Consider the following 20,703-nt stretch of genomic DNA (forward strand, 5'->3'; position numbering starts at 1 on the left):
ATATAATAAATTAAATTATTATTGAATAAATTAAATATGTAATTTAATGTACACACCATTAAAATACTATGTGTTTGTGAATTATAGTTTGTATTTGTAACTTGTTTGGTAGGTCAATTTGTATGCTCAAGCTTATAAATATTATATTTCTATATTTTTATAGGCTATATCAGTCTGGAACGAACGAAGAAAAACCAAGAAGAAGAAGAAGAAGAAAACCCACGCCTGCATCTCAATGTGCATACTATCCATCCTAAATAGTATGTGACATTAATATTCAATATTATTTAGTGCGGTAGGGTGGATAGTCTGCGCGACTTTTAAACACAGACCTTTATTTTGAAGTGTGAACCCAGTGGCGCCACCTCCGCCAGCTCACAGCATACGTCACACTGGTTGACGTGGAGGAAAAGAGCGTGAATGATAGTCTGATCATCTCGTTTTCTGCTCTTAAACATTCAGCAAAATGATCAAGAAATTCGACAAGAAGGACGAGGAGTCTGGTACGATCATTATTAAATTCATGCTGACACATTTTAAAATATGTATCCTATGAATTCAGCTTATTTCAGTGGCCGAAAGGGATGTCGGTTGTTTTGCTAAGGAAGAGCGTCTCTGCAGGCCACAGCACAACATCTGCAACTAAAAGAAATGACACTTGTTTAACTCGAAAACTTTATGTACATTTTTCAGTTTTATACTTAATTTAAGTTGTGTTTTAACTAGTATTAGCAGCTATGTGGTTTTGCCGTATCCTACAGTATGAGCTTATTTAATATGTATTTAGGAAGCTAATGTGCTAGCAGTTGCCTTTATCTATCTATATTCATTTTACAAACTTGTCAACGAAGATTTGCGTCGTGTTTTTTCTCCATAAGCTTTGTATTCCATATATTTCAAGGTAATTTCTGATAGAAGTTGATTAATATGCTCCAAAGGGTCCACATATAGATGCTATTCTCTTTGTTTATAAGGCGCTTAATCTGATTGTCTTCTGACAGTTCAGATTCAGAAGATCCAAATCTTTGGTTTTGTTTACTTCACATAGGATTTACATTCCATAAATGTAACTAATATTACTGTTTTGCAGTGACAAAGAGCCACATACAGATGCTATTTGTTCTCTCATAACTTATGAGCACTTTTCTTGAAGAAATTGCATTATGATTTATAACACAATAGCCTGATATTGTATCTGAATGAAGGCTTATACCTGTAGTTGATTGACAGAGATCTGTTCTTATGCGTCTAGGAAGTGGCTCAAACCCCTTTCAGCATCTGGAGAAAAGTGCTGTACTACAGGAGGTGAGTTTGATGAATTTGAATCATAAAATGATGTACTCTTTTCTTTAGTACTGTGTACATTACATTGCATGTTTGTTCCAAAGGCTCGGATCTTCAACGAGACACCCATCAATCCGAGAAGATGTCTGCACATCCTGACCAAGATCATCTACCTGCTCAACCAGGTATGCGATTAAATCTTTTTCAGCAGTTTTCCACTTCTCTCTCTCTCTCTCTTTATGGACTGATTTCATCACTAATCTCCTTCTCTTTTCAGGGTGAGCACTTTGGAACCACCGAAGCCACTGAAGCTTTCTTTGCCATGACTAGACTGTTCCAGTCTAATGATGTAAGACACTTTATTTGCTGCCCTATTTTCTGTTTTTTTTTTTTTTTTTACTAGAGTTAGACAGGCATACAAGGCTAGACCTATATCAAGGAAGCAATATCGCCAAGATATACATATTGCATTATGCAGTATATTTAATGTCAGTAAATATAATTGTAATATATTTTTTAAATTGTACACATTTTTTTACATAAAATTAACATCTATCTTAAACTATATTATTTATTCTAAATTCACTAAAATTAATGAGGCTGTTTTTGAACTGACACAAGGGGGTGATTAACAATTTGTTTATCAGCCAAACAGACAGTTGTGCAGATATGGCTGATAAATCTGTGTATCATCAGGGTTATTACTGTTAATTAAAACTATTAAAAAAATGTTAGTTGAATTGAAGCTGCAATAAATTAAGTAAATAATTAAATAATACATCTTAACTTCTTAACCCGCACCGGTTCGTGGGCGGGGGGGTTGACGGAAGTGGGGGGGTGTGTACTTTTATTTACTTTTGTTTTATACAAAATATTCAATCAACTATCACAAACTATGCATCATTTGAAAGCTAAAACACTCAAGATTCATGTTCTGAACTTGTTTTTGCAATAAATACACCAGAGAGGAAAGGGTTAAATGAAACGCTAAAGGACCGTCCATGTAAACATTAGCATAATATCAGCGTTACTCATCTTTCATCTCCTGTCGTTCAGATCAGATCGGACGAATCCAATAAACACCCGCATACATCTCCGTGTGAGAGTCCACTCTTCAAAATGCATCCCACTTTTTAATCCAAAACAACGAAAAAATAGGGAAAAAACTAAAAATCCTCCGTTGTTTGCAAGAGAGTTTTGAGTTAGCGTGATCAATCATGTCCATTTTCAATGAAATATCGATTCTATTCCGTGTCTGGCAAACTCCCCCTGCTAGAATAGTTTCTCCCACGTGAAATGGTTCAACCCTCGTCTCTCTCCTTCAATCAGAGACTCTTCTGGGATGCATCATATAGAGGAAGTGCCTTACAGGCTTGGTGAGCTGTCAATCATTGCGCCCATGGTTTTCGTTGGATAAAGGCACTCGGTGCCCAGCCAATGCCTTTCCAACAAAGGTTTGATTGATGGACTTAGTAACCAATCAAAAGGCATTATCTTGCGCAGTTTGCGTAAGTAGGCTTTGGTGAATACTGTTTGTGCGCTGGCTGCGCGTTCTCAATGGCGCAACTGCAGTGGAGCGCGCAGTCTCTCACTGACGCTTCCCATCAGCTAAATGAGTTTTTTACACTTTGTAATCTCTGTAAATAGTTGCTTTAGTTTTTCAGTAACTGTTTATCCATTATAATTAGTAGTATATTGCAGTTTATTGCAGATTTATTTGAATGAAAAACTACTCTTTACAATAGCAAATGTTCTGAAATAAATGGCCTTTTTGAAATGACGCCTAGACTTTTCTTGACATAAAAGCTCACAGAAGCCACATTACTGAGAGAATCATCCTCATATTTGAATCATGACATGATTAGACATTCAGTTTTATATTTAAGTTATTTTCAGGCTCTTAACATTAAATTATAATATTTTTTTCCCTAAGTGAAAACAAAAAACGTGAGTCACTTACATGTATATTTACATGTATATTACTCTGTTCCCATATTACTTTGAGTTATTATGACTCTTGGGTAGCAATATTTCAAGTGTCTAGTTTAAAATAAGACCAGGTTTATGAATATGGACCATAGGGTTTAAGAGCTGCAGACATTTTCATTTGGGTATATCGTTTTCAAAGAATTCTCAAAAATGGGGCGCTTGTTAAGAGGTTAATACATAAATATTAATAAGATGTGAACATAATGTAAATTAGAATTAGCCTTGGCAACTCATTTAAATAATTTTTAAGATTAAATAAATAAAAAATTAAATAAAAATAACTATATATATATATATATATATATATATATATATATATATATATATATATATATATATATATATATATTGGGGTATTTAAAAAAATAAGACAAAAACAAAGAACAACTAAATGAAAACTGGAAAAAATAAATAAATATGAATAGAAACCTATAATGGTAAATAATTAATATTCATTTACACTGATTCATTTAATACTTATTTTAGTTATTGAGTTGGGGCAGTTAATAATTTAATGCAAATAATGGGCTGTTCCTGCCATGAAGCTGCTTTTTTATATGAAAAATTCTCTTGTTTTTGCCTCATCTTTTAGCAAACTCTGAGAAGAATGTGTTACCTGACCATAAAGGAGATGGCCAACATCTCAGAGGATGTGATCATCGTTACAAGCAGGTGAGCAGTTTATGTTGCTATAGCATTGTATTTCTTATTTGTTGTGGTAATTACACTATTGCCGCTATCGGGCGGAAATGTATCTCCAAAAACAGAGTGGTACTTTTTGAAAATACTTATCAGGAAATGGAAAAACTCTGTATTTTTTTAAATAATGAAACACTGCCTTGTCAAAGTTGATATTGTGGCTTTATCATATATATGGTCAAACATTTGCACAATTCATTATATTATTAACATGTTACCAAAACCAATACGGAGATACAAAGTTCTGCCCGACTTCGACAATTGTTATTTAATGAGGAATGGAAATCTTTGCACACGCTACTGATATTACCTGAAAAACGCTGAATAATATTTTCTTTGTGTCTCAGCTTGACAAAGGACATGACTGGTAAAGAGGATGTTTACAGAGGCCCGGCAATCAGAGCTCTCTGCAGGATCACTGATGTGAGTCTTTTTGAAAACTCATTTAGTTCAGTGAGAAATAAACTATAAGTAAACTGATGGAACTGATATAAATGATCCTTTCAACGGTGCTTCTTCCATCCTGTCCATCAGACCACCATGCTGCAGGCTATTGAACGATACATGAAACAGGCCATCGTGGACAAAGTGCCCAGCGTGTCCAGCTCTGCTCTGGTCTCCTCACTGGTAAGATCACAACCTAGTGGCCGGTGTTATTTTAGTATTATTTATCTACTATTATTGTATTTATCAATATTTTATAATGGCATTAAACCGACTATTACAATTAGTTCTGGATAATATAGCTATACTGTTTGTTTTTGTATTTGTTTTTCAGCACATGGTGAAGATGAGTTTTGATGTGGTAAAACGCTGGGTCAATGAAGCTCAGGAGGCAGCTTCAAGTGATAACATCATGGTGCAGGTTAGTGAGATGTTTGCATCTATTGTCTTATGAGTTGGTGGCCTGTCTATCTTTAGTAAAATGGGATCTCTTTGCACAGTACCATGCTCTGGGTCTTCTGTACCACTTGAGGAAGAATGACCGTCTGGCTGTGACCAAGATGCTCAACAAATTCACCAAATCTGGCCTCAAGTCTCCATTTGCTTATTGCATGATGATTCGCATTGCCAGTAAGCTGCTGGAGGAGACGGAGGCAGGGTATGTGTGTTGGACATCAGCTTTTTTAGGCTCTTTTCGGTGTTAACATCATGCAGTTGCTTATGATTTAGACTTATTTAGGGACAGATTTACAGCTTTCGCCAGCGCAAAACCCTCTTTCGGAGTTAAAAAACTGCTGTCAGGATTTACTAAAGACACACAGTGAAAAATTTGCGCTGAAAAGGCGTGGACAGTTATTTTTGCGGCTAAACTTATTAGATCTATGCATTTGTAGGAGTTTCCCTTTCAGATGCACAATTTATGGGAGGAGAGTATTTAAATGAACCATGCAAGGTGGTTTACTAAGGTTTGAACTAGTCAATTTACTGGTATTTGCTTCATTATTTACTGCCCAAAGAAAGGATGCCTTAAACCAGATGATAATTTGCACTGCTCTTAGTAAATTGGTTGGTCATTATGGAAATTATCAGGCTGCGTCAGGTCATGCACAGATCTCTTTTTTGGAGATTTTGTTCACATGCTAGTTTGCCCTGTTTAGTAAATCTGGCCCATAGTTTGTCAACATATTTTTTTAACAGGCATGATAGCCCGCTGTTTGACTTCATTGAGAGCTGCTTGAGGAATAAACATGAGATGGTGGTTTATGAAGCAGCATCCGCCATCGTCCACATGCCCAACTGTACCGCTCGTGAGCTGGCTCCTGCTGTGTCCGGTTAGTCTTTTTACTTCTTACTAGTAGGGATGGGCATTTTTGATAATTTCTCATTTCGATCATCGATAGGTCTCAAAAACGAGTACTCAAGTACTCGGGGGCGGGGCATGTGCAGGGGGCGGGGCTTGTCCGTCATTGAGATAATGAAAACTGTTATGAAAATGGTTGTTGACAAATACAAGTGACATGAAAACAGGTATATGAAAACATGAACATATAAAACTAAAAATAACTGCTAGATTATGATGCATAAATGTCTTTGAAAAAGAAACATCTTTATAAAATGACCGTCTCAAATAACCAAGTCAGTAATATCGAGCATTGCCTTTGAGCTGAAACTGTGAAATAACACCACCCTGCAGAGCTTGCAAGCTGGTTAATAAACTCAACCAAACGCACCCTATATCAATATTAATATGAAGATTATTATGAACCTATTACGACATAAATCAACACAAAAGGACGTGAATACGCACGTGAACTTCAGCGTGCTAGATTTGACAGGCGAAGGGTTTGAAACGGAACATTTTGAATGCGCTCTTCCCTTAACAACGCTGATACACGGACAACGAAAGCACAGAAACATTTTATTAAAATTTTGTTCTCATTATAATGCTATGACAGATTGACTCTGCACATCATGCACTTCATTTTATTATTCATGATCGAAGTGTTTACAGACATCACTGCGCGTTTTCAAACTCATAACGAAAAACAACTTTAAATAAACTAGGTCTACTGTTAAAAAATATGAGACCAGTATAGCACTGCTGCATTACTCATATCAATGATTCTGAGAAAGAAATAGCCTATCTAAAAAGAAACTGAAGAGAATGAACAACAGCCGGTATTACGGCAGCGCTTTGCGAGCTTATTAAGCTCAACCAAACGCTTCTTATATTAGATGAATCAGATAGACAACATACAAAGTAATCTTACAACGTGCATCTGCAGAAAAGGACACGAATGCGCACATGAACTTCACGCGCTAGTCTGAGTGTTCTCGCTAGTTTCTCTGTGGATAAGCTGATACACGGGGAACTAAGCACAGATCATTTACAGCATTCTAATTTCCATCGTGTTCTCATTATAATGCTATGTAGGCTGTGACAGATTGGCGCTGCACATCTTGCACTAACCATTTAATGATCACAGTGATTCCAGACATCACTGCAGTGCACGCCTCAGTTTCACTTTATTTCGCCGCGGTCAGGAGGCGTGTTGTATAACGCTAACCAATCAGACCTCCGGTACTGCGCAAAACGACGCAATAACCAATAAAAAAAGAGACAAATATTTTTTTTTCAGGGCGATCATCGTTCTCATGATCGATGATTGCTGTCACGTTCGAGTACTCGATTACTCGACCACTGTTGCCCATCCCTACTTACTAGTGCCTTTTACTTCTTGCTGCTACCTTTTTGCTTTCTAACCAGCGCACAAGACAAAGCAGATGTTCAATTAATTTTCTCTCTCTCTCTCTTTCCATAGTTCTCCAGCTGTTTTGCAGCTCTCCCAAAGCAGCCCTGCGATATGCAGCTGTACGGACCCTTAATAAGGTTAGTTTTTCCTGTCTGTTTGAATAGGATTCCATTTGTAAACTGTTGCATTAAGAACTACCACATGGAGTCACCAAAGAACACATTTTTGTGTTCAAGGACACTTGCTATCACCCTTTTATCACAGAAATTGTGCAAAATTGAGCTCTTTTTCACACCAGTGTTATTTTAGGATAATTGACTTTAGGGATGAAACGGTATGGAAATTTAACATCACGATTATAGTGACCCAAATTATCACGGTTATCAATATTATCACGGTTTTGTTCAAACGAGATGAAAGTGTTCAAAAAGAACAGATGCACACACTTAAAACATTTTAACAAGTTTTATATTTGAAATTCAACAAACAACAAATAACTAAAGCAGCTCTATGCACTTTTTTAAGCTAGATTCTGTGGGATTTCCTTCCTTAATGGCCGTTGTCAATAGCAACGCATAACGCAGAAATAATAATAATTTGTCGTAAATATAATCTCTAATATTATCTCTGTAAATATATTCTCAAGCAATATTCTCATCAGTGTTCAGCAATGATGCATTTAAATCTAGCATATTTTGTGTTAGAGCCCAAACGGTATCCTAGTGAAATAATGCATATCCATATTTCCATATGATTTGACAGTTTATTTTATTAAATATCAAAATGTGTGCATCATACCTGAGACCTAGATGATCACTTTACAGTCAGTTTTATGACTGTCATTCTCTTCAAATGCTATTGAAGTTTGAAACGTGTATAACGTTACCAATGTCGTGTGTCACTTTAGAGACGGTCCCTAAATTCGCCAGCGTTATGCCAGTCATATCAGATGCGCTGTGGTTCTGCCATGTTTTTTTTAAAACATTTTCGCTGCTGAAATAGAACAAAAACAGTCAACCTCTGTATGATGAGTGAATCTCCTGCATACATCGCACGTTTATCTATGAGTGAATATTTCAGCGAGTGAGAGTGGCGCGCGCTCTGAACAAAACTCTGGCTAATCTGAACGCCTCTGATTATGAGACATCATTCGTAAACTCAATAGAAACACGTGTGAGTGGTTATAATGCGCAACGCGATTATAACAGATGGCTTTTGAGAAGACTATAATAAGTTCAACAGCCAGAGTGACTACGTTAGTGTGCAGCCGAAATAACGTTACACCCGCAAATGGCGGTTGTTAATGTCAAACCCTGATTATTATCCCTTAAATGTCACCCTAGTCTTGTCTGAATTTGTCCGTTCGCTTCACGTTATAAGTTGCCAGACGTAGTTTTGGTATTGAGGTCAAAGTCCACTTGCCTTGCGTTCGTAGTTTTGAAGTGTTTTCCCTATTACAGTGACTTTCTTCTGGCATGTTCTGCAGACAGGATGACCATCTTCGATTAAGTTTCCCTCAGGACTTTTGTAAAAGCCAAAATATGACCACACCGCAGATTTGGTCCTTTTAGAAGTCTGAACAATCCCCCGAGGGCTGTCACTGCCTCCTTTATTCAAAAAACAGCAGTGCGCTGCACCAGACTGACGCTGAAGTTTTCAGTTTTAATGATAATTACATTTTATACAATATTACTAACCGTCACTAAATTTTATCGTGGTTTATCGTGAAACCTGTAATCGTTTCATCCCTAATTGACATACTGTTAGTTATACACATTTTTTATTAGATTTTGCTGTGGGGTTTTTTTATATTTAATGTTTATTTTATTTCTAGTAACAAATGGTTTTGGTTTTAACAGGTGGCAATGAAGCATCCGTCAGCGGTGACCGCATGCAACCTGGACCTGGAGAACCTGATCACTGACTCCAACCGCAGCATCGCCACCCTGGCCATCACCACTCTGCTTAAGACCGGCAGCGAGAGCAGCGTGGACCGTCTCATGAAACAGATCTCCTCCTTCGTCTCCGAGATCTCGGATGAGTTCAAGGTGAATTCATCACACAGACAGCGAATAAATAAATTAGAGAACAAACATTTGTTTTAGATACATATTCGGGAGTGTGTTATTAATTTGCACATATCACATTTTTAAATAATTGATTCTATGTGATAATGTTCCAGTTAACTAAATGGTGTGTATTTTTTTTCAGGTGGTTGTGGTCCAGGCCATCAGTGCTCTGTGCCAGAAGTATCCCAGAAAGCATAGCGTGATGATGAACTTCCTTTCAAACATGCTTAGAGATGATGTAAGTTCATTCAAGGTCCAAATTCTGTTAAAATGGAGTCTTGTAATCTCTCTTAGTCTTTGCGCTTTTCTTGTGCCAAACCACACAACCAGATTTGCACTGATACCTATTTTACTTCGTAACAGTTTTGAACATAGATCTTGCTGTAAAATATTTATTTTTATATTAGAAGTGTATCAGATTTCATTTTTATTTTATTTTGCAGGGTGGCTTTGATTACAAGAGAGCCATCGTGGACTGTATCATCAGCATCATAGAGGAAAACCCAGAGAGTAAGGAGACAGGCCTGGCTCACCTGTGTGAGTTTATCGAAGACTGCGAGCACACCGTCCTGGCTACGAAGATCCTCCACCTGCTGGGGAAAGAGGGGCCACGTACCCCCACCCCCTCCAAATACATCCGTTTCATCTTCAACCGTGTGGTGCTAGAGAGTGAGGCTGTGCGAGCAGGTGAGTAATGCCATATGACCTTTGACCTGTGTGTTAACCTCCTTGCAATGAGTTTATAAACCTGCTGCTCGTACCACTTTAAGATCTCAGGATGCGTGTGTTTGTAATATAGTAGTACAGTTAATTTTTTTTTTACAAATAATTAACTGCTGTCCCACTGCAAATTGTAATCAATTTAACCAGGCCTGATAATCTGTATTTAAACAGCTTCAGAGAGAGTTTAGTAGCTTTAGGATATTTAAAAGTTCTTCTGCTCTGACTCTCTCACGTTTTTTCCTTCAAAGCTGCGGTCAGTGCGCTGGCCAAGTTTGGAGCTCAAAATGACGACCTGCTGCCAAGTGTCTTGGTCCTGATGCAGAGGTAGGCCTTTACTGGCAGAAAGTGTGTGGGGGGAGTGGGTGACTTTTTACCTAAAATCAAACAAACTCATCATTGGATTACAAATTATGCAAAGCGGATAGTAAATGCCAATTTTTTTTTTAAATTATTTAATTTTGCTCATTAAGTTATACTGACCTTTTCATTACTTTTTCAGTATTTTTAATCACTTTTCCATGCGTTTGTGTACTAAAATTAGATACAATTGTCATGTTGCTTATCACCCATCCATCCGTAGCGAAATGCGTTATGTGATTTACTAAAGTGTGTGTGTCTGACAGGTGTATGATGGACAGTGATGATGAGGTGAGAGACAGAGCCACATTCTACATGAATGTCCTTCAGCAGAAGCAGAAGGCCTTGAATGCCGCATACATCTTCAATGGTGAGGGTTTGTTTTGCAGTGGTGGTTTTGTGTGGGTTTCCATTGTTCTGCATAGTTGTTGTGTATCTGATGCTGATGTACGTGATAAAAGGTTGTGGATGCGGTGTGAATTATTTTAAATCCTGCATTAAAGTTCTGTCATTATTGAATAATGGTTGTTGAACTGTTTGTTCACAGGTCTGTCCGTATCTGTTCCTGGACTGGAGAAATCCCTCCACCAGTACACACTGGAGCCCACTGATAAACCGTTTGACATGAAGACCGTTCCCTTGGCTACCGCACCCATCACCGAACAGAAAACAGGTGTGAATAGATTATCCACACTGCTTATAAACCAGAGTCCAATAACTAGACTATTACTCAATATAATCTATAATGACGTATTTAAAAAAAAAAAACATTTGTTTACCGGCTACCATTGTTTGGCATCTGATTTAGATGCTAATCTTCCTATTTCTTTAACTGCTCAAATTGCACAAGTTCACTTTATTTTTCTCCTTCGTGCCAGAAATCGCACCTGTTGCAACAAGCAAACTACCTGAAAGGCTTGCCCCTTCACGCCAAGACATTTACCAAGGTAAGGCGATTAGCTAATTAGCAAAGCAATGTGTGTGGCACCATTAAACTAGAGTTTGAAGCAAACTGTGCCACATTTTTCCTCCCTTATTTTTCTCTCTCAGAGCAACTTGCAGCCATCCCAGAATTCAAGGGCCTGGGTCCCCTGTTCAAGTCATCAGAGCCGGTTCAGTTAACAGAAGCAGAGACGGAATATGTAGTGCGCTGCATCAAACACACTTTTGCAAATCACATGATCTTCCAGTTCGACTGCACCAACACGCTGAATGACCAGCTGCTGCAGAAGGTTATGGTCCAGATGGAGCCGTCGGAGGCCTACGAGGTACTACATTACGTACCTGCACCCAGCCTCCCCTACAGCCAGCCTGGCTCGTGCTACAGCCTGGTCCGGTTACCAGAGGATGACCCCACAGCAGGTATGTCACACAGAATGTATTTTTGCATCCCACTGTGCTGCTTTTCGGTTGTTTTTCTGTGTAAACATGGGCTAGACTGTTGCACTCGCATCTACTCAAGTTGAAAAATTTTTAACCTCATCTCTAGATTGTGCTTTTTGAAAAAAAAAAAGTGTTCTGTTCTGTGAATGGACTAAACACATGTTGGTTGCAGTCATGGCTGTGATACAGGCTCGGGTTGAAATCCCACCTCAGTGTGTTGGGGTTACAAACAATGATGAGGCTATTTAAAGTACTTATGAATGTTAATTTTTTTGTTTGTTTGCATTTGTCTTAGTCTCTTGCACGTTCAGCTGTACGATGAAATATCTGGTCCGGGACTGCGATCCCAACACGGGAGAGCCTGATGATGATGGTTATGATGATGAATATGTGGTATGTGAAATTTAAAAATCAATTAATGGAAACGAAAAAACAGGAAGATTTTAAGCGGCCATTCCTCACTCAATCTCTTATTTTCATCGTAGCTGGAAGATTTAGAGGTAACCGTCGCTGACCACATACAGAAGGTGTTAAAGCCGAACTTCGGTGCAGCGTGGGAGGAGATCGGGGACGAGTTTGAGAAGGAAGAGACGTTTGCTTTGGCCACAGTCAGAACTCTAGATGGTCAGTTTGATTTAAAATCAATTGTAATATCCCCATGACCGTCAAATAAATGTAAAGTTTTGTGGCTGTAAGATGCAGAATGTGAAATAAATCAACTCTTGATTGTATTTATCTTCACAGAGGCGGTAAATAACATCATCAGCTTCTTGGGCATGCAGCCTTGTGAACGCTCAGACAAAGTTCCTGAAAACAAGAACTCGCACGTTCTGTTCTTAGCAGGTTTGTACTGATTTCATCAATCCAATTTTTTTTTTTTTTTTTAGTTCTGCAAGGTCTTGAAATGTGTTACATATTAATTTTCTCTATTTCTAACCTGAATGATGATTAATGATCATGTCTTTCTGAAGGTGTGTTTAGGGGAGGTCATGACGTGCTGGTGAGGGCGCGTCTGGCCCTGGCTGATGGGGTCACTATGCAGGTGACTGTGAGGAGCACAGACGAGAGTGTGGTCGACGTCATCCTGGCGTCTGTCGGCTAAACGAGCGACCTGGTCACATGCCAATCAATCTGGGTCATTGTCCTTTTATATGTATCTATATAGTAGCTCTATAATGTTTCACACAACCATCTTTGTGGCTTGATATGAATCCTCTGTCTGTTCTGAGAGTTCTAAAACATTGTGCCACTTTAATGTGGAAGAGATCTAATCATTGTTGTTTCTCTGGTATTTAAGCATTTTGGCCTTGTCTCATGACTCGTGGGGAACAAACCTTTCATTTATCAATAATAAAAACAGTCCATAAGAGTACAAGACTTGTTTTTTTCCCCCTACGCAAAACACAATTTATACAAAGACTTTTTTATTTGAATAAAACCATTCATGCTTTGAACACAAATGTATTTACAAGTAATGGCATATTGTATTTTGTAGATTATTTGGTGCAATACTTATTCATGCATTTAGAAACATGACTGGCATACTTCACGGTTTGTTAATGTATTGGAATATTGTCTATTAAACATCTTATTTGGGGCAATATTCCACTCATTTCAGAAGGATCACACTCTTTTGCTCAGAATGAGTTGATAAAGCTAAGGTAGGCATTAATGAAGCCTGTGGGATCCTCCAGCTGTGGATAATGACTCACATGCTCATCTAGAACCGATACTGTGGATCTCTGAACTTCTTTCCTGTGGATGAGGAATAGAGAGGGGAAAAGTGGTTATAAAACATTTCTAATGTTATAGTGCCCATTTATCTGAAGGGACAGCTTGAATTCACAGCATAGCAGTTTTATCTTGGCTTATATACTTATTTCCCACTTTAAATAATTGCTTTTGCCAGTAATAAAGAACTAACCCTCTACAAGTCTACATTCACTATTAGTGTAGTGCAGTGTTTCCCAACCAGGTCCTGGAGGCACACCAACAGTACACATTTTAAACTCTTCCTAATGATACACACCTGATTCAACTCATCAGCTCGTTAGTAGGGATTCAAGACCTGAAATGGATGGATCGGGTAAAGGGAGACAAAATGTGTACTGTTGGTTGGGAGACACTGTGGTGGGTAACTAAATTGATTTTAACTGTGTACAATTATATAAAGAAGAAAATGTTCTTTTATATATCACGACATGCACAAGAAATTAAGTGATGTTAAAAACAATTGCTACAAATCTTTTACCCTTTTGTACAAGAAAGTCTTGGTTCAAATCCAAATTTCTTTACTACGTTTATTTAGTCATTTCTTAAATAAATTTTAAAAAAGACAATTGCTGCATTCGGAACCACATTCTAGTATACTTTGTACTACTTTTAACCCACCTTTCTATGCCAGAAATAGTAAGAGTAGTATGTGGTTCTGAATTCATTTCAGCCATTAAATAGTCCAATCTCAGTGGTTTAAAAGATAAAGCTCCATGTTTTATACCCATAATCAGTTTAAATCCCACTTTTTTAAGCATATAAAACAAAGTACTCTATCCAAAACACTCAATCAGCATGTCAGATTCAGTGGCTCGGAAGATAAAGCATTCTGCTTTAATCTTGGAGTCCAGATCAAATCCCACTATTACTTACAAAACCATCCCAAAATGCCACACTCGCTGTGAAAGCCATGATTGCTCAATGGCTAAACACACAATGTGGTCTAGGCTAGCTGTGACAGAGGCTTGGGTTCAAATCCCACCTCAGTGTGTTGGAGTTACAAACAACTACAGTATGTGCAGCAATTAGTTTTCATCCAATTTTTTTAAAGGCTTCTTTGCTTTCTTGTCCAATCACCACCACATTGGGAGAGGTTTTTGAGCCATGAGCTCTAACCACAGGACCATCACCATCTCCCTTATGTAAATGTTTTTCACAAAAGTTACGGGGAAAAAAACTCATGATACATTTAGTTTAAATAGAGTTAATAAATATAAACAGACATATATACTCACTGGTAGAGCTGGATAAACTGGGGATGCGGATTAACTGGGTCTAGGGGTCCATAAATCATGTGCACTGCAAAGTTATAAAGTGATAAATCAGTGATATTCACAAAGAAACATGTTCATAATGTTGTACGCCGTCGCCCACATTACACAGCCTGAAGTGATTTATCAAATGATCAACTTCCAAAGCACAAAACAATTTATTACTCTTAATACAAATACAAATCAACCCTCCCATCATATAGCATGAGTGTTAAAATGCTTATCCTGCTGCATTGCCAGTATAATATATTGTAATGTTATGCTACTGTCACCTCAAACGGTTCTTGCCTGGAGTGCAGACGGGCTAAGCAGCTTCCGCAGTGCTTTTCAATGGATTAAACTACTTAGCCTCAAATGCACTGGCCACAGTGAATCACCTCAGTGTGGTATCATGACGGCTACTCTAGCACTTTATACCACTAAATAAATGGTCTGTGTGTACTCACATGGTGTTGAAGTCGAGGTTAGAGCCCCCACCCATCTCTCTCTGTGTTTCATCCTCTGGTTAATGTACTGTAGGACACTGGGCGAGACAGAACAAAGTATTGTTGGTGAGGCTTATCATTACAAGCAAAGCATTGCAGATGCAACACATTGAAAAGCTTGGACACCTGTCCATGACTAGATTTCCATCGTTAAAGCGAATGCCTGTCCACATGTCCCAGAACTCTCCTTCTGTTGGCTGGGTGTACGGTCCAAACACATCCTTTATTCTGTAGGGTAAATACATATAATATTTGCAATCGAAGGCGTTAGGCCACAACCTATAAACTAAATGATATATGACTGTGTAAAGTACAACGAACAGTTTGAACTGTGTACTAGAAAGCATAAAGCTATACACCACTCCCATTCCAGACGCTCCACTCACCCTCTAGAGAAAAGCTGGAAGTTTATTAGGCGGGTGAGTACAGGTGAAATGAAGCCAGAGTCTTTCAGCACCTGTAGATGACAAAAAGATTAGAAATATTCACTCAACACTTCTCAAATGAAAACAAATGTGTCTTTATAAAAAGTGACACACTCACTTTCTGAACGAATCTTGGATAATGAGTCTCAGGGAATATACCTAAAACAAAAAAGATCCTTCATTTTCAGTTTTTACATAACGTTAGGAATCTCTATTCAGACTTTCGTTTTCTTAAATAAATATATATACTATATTGCCAAAAGTTTTAGGACGCCTGCCTTTACATGCACATGAACTTTAATGGCATCCCATTCTTAATCAATAGGGTTTAATATGGAGTTGGCCCACCCTTTGCAGCTATAACAGCTTCAACTCTTCTGGGAAGGCTTTCCACAAAGTTTAGGAGTGTGTTTATGGGAATTTTTGACCATTCTTCTAGAAGCGCATTTGTTAGGTCATTCACTGATGTTGTACGAGAAGGCCTGGCTCACAGTCTCCGCTCTAATTCATCCCAAAGGTGTTCTATTGGGTTGAGGTCAGGATTCTGTGCAGGCCAGTCAAGTTCCTCCACACCAAACTCGTCTTTATGGACCTTGCTTTGTGCACTGGTGCGCAGTCATGTTGGAACAGGTAGGGTGACCACGCGCTGTGATTTTACGAGTTGCTGTTGTTCCCAATTACTTCCACTTTGTTATAATACCACTAACAGTTGACCGTGGAATATTTAGTAGTGAGGAAATTTCCAGAATGGACTTATTGCACAGGTGGCAACCGATCACGGTACCACGCTTGAATTCACTGAGCTCCTGAGAGCGACCCATTCTTTCACAAATGTTTGTAGAAGCGTCTGCATGCCTAGGTGCTTGATTTTATACACCTTTTGCCATGGAAGTGATTTGAACGCCGGAATTCAATGATTTGGAGGGGCGTCCCAATACTTTTGGCAATATAGTGTATTTTCATGAAGATTGAATAACACTTTAATGTACCTCCATTTGAGAGGCAGAGGCTGTTTATGGTGACGTGTCCGCTCCTGTTATGGTCGCCCCTGTGTGTTTAACTGCACGTGAGAACCACCCAGATCATATTGACAGGAACATTGAGCTGAACTATGCCAGGAGAGCTTAAAGGATCCCTAATACAAATAAAAGATTCATACTGCACCTGTACAGTAACTCAAGAGCTACAGTATCTCCATAGTCATGTGACAGGAGGTTGATCCTCTGCTCTGACAGGCCCAAATGAGCGATCAGGGCCTCCACCACACTGGCCTGCTCGAAGATGGAGTAGCGGTGTGGTCGCTGGAGTGTCATCATGAGATGGGATGTTTGTGTGATAGAAATAATGATTCAAATTATGGATAATAAAAGACAGTAGTTGTAGTGACTGCATGTCTTTCATCTCACCGGTTTATCTGAAAAACCAAAGCCCAGGAAGTCAAGGGCGATGACTCTATTAAAGCGCTGAGTCAGAGAATCCCAAATCTACAAAACGACAACGAGATTAAAAAAACATCAAGAGCAAATGCTGCACTAAGTGCAAAGCAGAGCCGACTGTCTGTGAATTGCTTCCACATTGCATTAAATGGAGTTTATAATTGCTTTTCTGAAATGTTGGTGCAGTTTTACATTGGAAAATGATAATAAATGTGCTTATACCTTATACCAGTCATAGCTAGAAGTAGGAAAACCATGAAGCAGCAGGATGACATCAGAGCTTCCCACAACACCAACTGACTCTATTGACAAACAGCATAAAATTACAATAAGACTACAACTTCACAAGAATATCGTATTACGAGAGTAAGTTTGTAAACAAAATACCTTTATAAAAGATGTTATTTCCTCTGAAAGTGAAGAAGTGTCCGGAAGCGCGCCAGGTGTTGAGCGCAGGTGAGAGCTGTGGAGGAGGGATGTGCAGATACACCGCGAGCAGAGGAATGCACAACAGACCCACGTGAAGCCACCACTCCCTGCTCACGCGACGGGCCGACCCGCACTCAATTTCGTTCTGCTGCAGACAGGGTATGTTTTTATGTTACTGCACTATATTGTGTGATGTATATTGCCGTTGTTCTTGTTTTAAAAGCAACCTTATTTGTATTAGAAGTAGAGACAGATAGGCAGGCACAGACGAGCTCGTCAAAGCAGCATCATAACACGGACGTAAATAAACTCATAGGGCAGCCTTTATATGATCATTCAATTCAAACTTTAGGCAAATAATGCGTGCTAGTCATTTACAAGAAGTTACTTACAGGTGAGTCTTGTGACATTCTCGATTCCTGTACTTTTTCGCAGCGTGTGTCGGTTGTTTTTGTTGGTGGGCTGAACTGTGTGCTGTCGAGTGACAGTGAGTCTGTCACTGAGCTGTCATCTGCAGAATCCGTACATGCATGGCCGTAAAACGGTCTGCCGCGACTGTTATCAAGCGTCGTGTTGCTAAGGATCCAAAGGTCTCAGGCTGAAAGTAAAGCTTGCTTACGCCCCTCGTGGAGCGGATGGCAAACGGCACTTTAGGATCTTCCGGGCGAACTGCTTTAGTTTCAAAACGTTTATTTTGTATACTCAAGCAAAAGTCCCTATTTATTAAAATAAATGTAGGACAAAAAGGTGATCATCATCTGTTGGCCATTAAGTGTATCGCAGTAATAATACATGAATATTTAAAATCGATGTGGAATGTGGACCGTGCATAAATGGCATTTTCACTATCACACAAGATAAAAATGGATGGATATAATTAGTATTGTCATCATTTTAAAATGCAGTAAATGGTTAAACATGGACCTGTTGATATTAAAACTGCTTTTGTTATTAGATTTAATCTCAAAATTGCATGGTTCGATAAATTACAACTTTTATAAATGAAAAAGAAAACCATTCAAATGTTAATAAATACCACATATTGTCTGTTTTAGTAAATGACAATCATTTGTTCCATCCATGTATTTCTAAAAGCGTAGGAACTTGATATTTTTTGTCACTGAAAACCACAATGGTGACTTCAACAGGAATGCGCCTTTACGGTCTATGGAATGAGCACATTTAGCAGCTCCACCTTGTGGACATTATTTATATCTATCTACAGAAATCAATGAGAACACCATTTTAAAAGTTGTCATAGGCCAGTCTTTAGAAGACCTGTTTCACTCATAGACAAAGTAAAAGAGTCTCTGAAGATCTTTTGTACAGTATTGTGTGTGTTTACACTGTTAGCATACGTGCTTTTGACCTTAACACAACATTATCCGTCTTACCCTTGAGAGCTGATCTGGTTCATTTACCAAAATTACTAGATTCATGTTTAACAAAATCATAACTTAGTCGAAAAATATATAACATTTAAATCTCAACCTGCTCATCCACGACTCGCCACCTCAGGTTTGTCATATTATTTATTCATGTTGATACACATATTGACCACAAGAAGGGAGCTGATAATCATGTCACCGGCCTTCTACACATTTAATTTTTTTTTACCATTGATTATGACAATTTAAAAAAAGTGTGATGTTTTGAATATAGTCAATGATTCTGAAGCAACTTTGAGTCTGTTGGCAACTTGGCACCGTGACTCATTACAAATAATGTGAATTACGTTATCAGATTATCAAGTACACATTTACAACAAATTATCTGAGTTGCGTTTTAAAATAAGTGAGAGCAAGTTACTTTGTTTCCCCATTTATTCCCTTAAACCTCTCCGGTCCTCATGTTGAGAGTAATCATGAGTAAGTACAGAGGCGTTGTGTGCGCTGTGTAAACATGAGGGTTATTGTAGTTCAGGACTAAATGTGAGCATGCATTTACTCATCTCACTTGCACAAAAAAACAGAAAACTCAATATTCCTCAAAATGAATACAATGAAATGCAAACTCAGAATGTTATGCAAACCTGAAATAATTAAATATGTTAAATAACACAAATATACCTTATATATTTAATCTCACTTTATTAACCAATGTATTTGCTGCTGACTTTCGATAATCAAATTCAACCATGCATAACTAAAAATGGCTTTAAATAAACATCACATTTGTGTTTCTTTGGTTTGAGCTTTACCCTCTGGCGTGAATTTGCATTTCCTTCAGCTTGAGACAATATCCAAAAACCACTAGAAAAATGTTATATATTTAGTTGACTTGTGTACTTACATTATCCAAAATATTTCCAAGAATGTTTAAATCCAGAGAAATAAGCACTTTTAACCCACGGACCGTGTGTCGAGTATCAATGACATCATACGTGCGTTACCCTTGATTTTTTATTTTGTAACCATGGAAACACCAAAGAAGCTTTAATATATTGTGTGTTTTATTAGACAGGTGAGAAACTGTTTGAATAGATTCAGCGACAGAATATGAATCATTGTTATATAGCTCAACACGTTTAGTCTTATTGTTCAAATCTCGCTTTCTTGATTTACCGCAAGTGCCATGTTTTACCATGGCTAATATCGATCTTGCTTACTGCAGTGTACAACAAGTGTCTCATAGTAGCCACCGAGCGAACGCACAGAGTAGCAGCATTATAACATAACTTTCACCACGCTCAAAATGTATCTAATATGATAAAACAGCGGAAAAAGTTGAAAAAGCAGAAGTGGTCGTCTGCGCCATAATAAAAGCTCCACCCAAGCTACACCTTTGTTTTGAATAAGCGACCTCTAGCGTCGAAAAACTACATATTGTGTCTTTAAAAAGCAAGCCCAGCCCAGGTGAGGAAAAAGTAAAGCAAAAGTAACGTTACACATGACTTTCCATAAAAACTAAGTAACACAATTAGTTTACTTTATATCGAGTAACGCAATATTGTAACACAATACTTTTAAAAGTAACTTTCCCCAACACTGGTTGGCCTGCAGAAACTGATGTGCTTTGTTCCATCCACTCCACTAGGTGGCGTAAGCGGGATTCAAGTTAAGTCTGACAGGTTTGGCGGATTCTTGATAACATGACACTTGTTGCAACAACACATGCAGACTGTTTTAAGTATATCCTGCAGATGACAGCATTTAAAGGGGTGGTAAACCACGATTTCACTAT

At 38.2% G+C, this 20,703-nt stretch overlaps 2 protein-coding genes across 3 annotated transcripts; one reads left to right on the forward strand and one right to left on the reverse strand.

Annotated features, from left to right (window-relative positions):
• The first annotated feature begins 366 nt into the window (after positions 1-366).
• On the forward strand, positions 367-13,300 carry copg2 (COPI coat complex subunit gamma 2). The gene is made up of 23 exons (XM_079817412.1): positions 367-503; positions 1,253-1,305; positions 1,389-1,469; positions 1,562-1,633; positions 3,866-3,945; positions 4,320-4,395; positions 4,507-4,599; positions 4,751-4,837; positions 4,917-5,074; positions 5,614-5,747; positions 7,239-7,306; positions 9,029-9,217; positions 9,381-9,476; positions 9,682-9,925; positions 10,210-10,285; positions 10,585-10,688; positions 10,866-10,991; positions 11,197-11,265; positions 11,369-11,680; positions 11,997-12,094; positions 12,187-12,325; positions 12,446-12,544; positions 12,673-13,300. Exons 1-23 carry the CDS (start codon positions 467-469, stop codon positions 12,801-12,803), a joined length of 2,622 nt encoding a protein of 873 aa, XP_079673538.1. The 5' UTR covers positions 367-466; the 3' UTR covers positions 12,804-13,300.
• mest (mesoderm specific transcript) lies at positions 13,112-18,153 on the reverse strand. 2 transcript variants are annotated; one of them, XM_079817415.1, is made up of 12 exons: positions 17,913-18,153; positions 17,479-17,668; positions 17,314-17,393; positions 17,062-17,139; positions 16,820-16,956; positions 16,645-16,703; positions 15,774-15,814; positions 15,617-15,687; positions 15,357-15,458; positions 15,192-15,268; positions 14,710-14,773; positions 13,112-13,456 (listed from the first exon to the last, which is right to left on the reverse strand). In XM_079817415.1, exons 1-12 carry the CDS (start codon positions 17,928-17,930, stop codon positions 13,339-13,341), a joined length of 1,035 nt encoding a protein of 344 aa, XP_079673541.1. In that variant the 5' UTR covers positions 17,931-18,153; the 3' UTR covers positions 13,112-13,338. The 2 variants fall into 2 exon arrangements, with proteins under 2 accessions (XP_079673541.1, XP_079673542.1); XM_079817416.1 differs by having other exon boundaries at positions 17,479-17,665; positions 17,913-18,146.
• Between the last annotated feature and the right edge of the window lie 2,550 nt (positions 18,154-20,703).

The sequence above is a fragment of the Gobio gobio genome (assembly GCF_949357685.1).
Source record: "Gobio gobio genome assembly, chromosome: 5".
NCBI classification, from domain to species: domain Eukaryota; kingdom Metazoa; phylum Chordata; class Actinopteri; order Cypriniformes; family Gobionidae; genus Gobio; species Gobio gobio.

Excerpts from the sequence above, each read along its gene's own strand:
- copg2 (XM_079817412.1), top strand. The coding sequence starts at position 467 with ATGATCAAGAAATTCGACAAGAAGGACGAGGAGTCTG. Across the intron at positions 4,838-4,916 it reads GTGATAACATCATGGTGCAG|TACCATGCTCTGGGTCTTCT; the intron begins GTTAGTGAGATG and ends CTCTTTGCACAG. Across the intron at positions 10,689-10,865 it reads TGCCGCATACATCTTCAATG|GTCTGTCCGTATCTGTTCCT; the intron begins GTGAGGGTTTGT and ends GTTTGTTCACAG.
- mest (XM_079817415.1), bottom strand. Across the intron at positions 17,394-17,478 it reads AAATAACATCTTTTATAAAG|AGTCAGTTGGTGTTGTGGGA; the intron begins GTATTTTGTTTA and ends GTTTGTCAATAG. Across the intron at positions 14,774-15,191 it reads AACCTCGACTTCAACACCAT|TGCACATGATTTATGGACCC; the intron begins GTGAGTACACAC and ends ATAACTTTGCAG.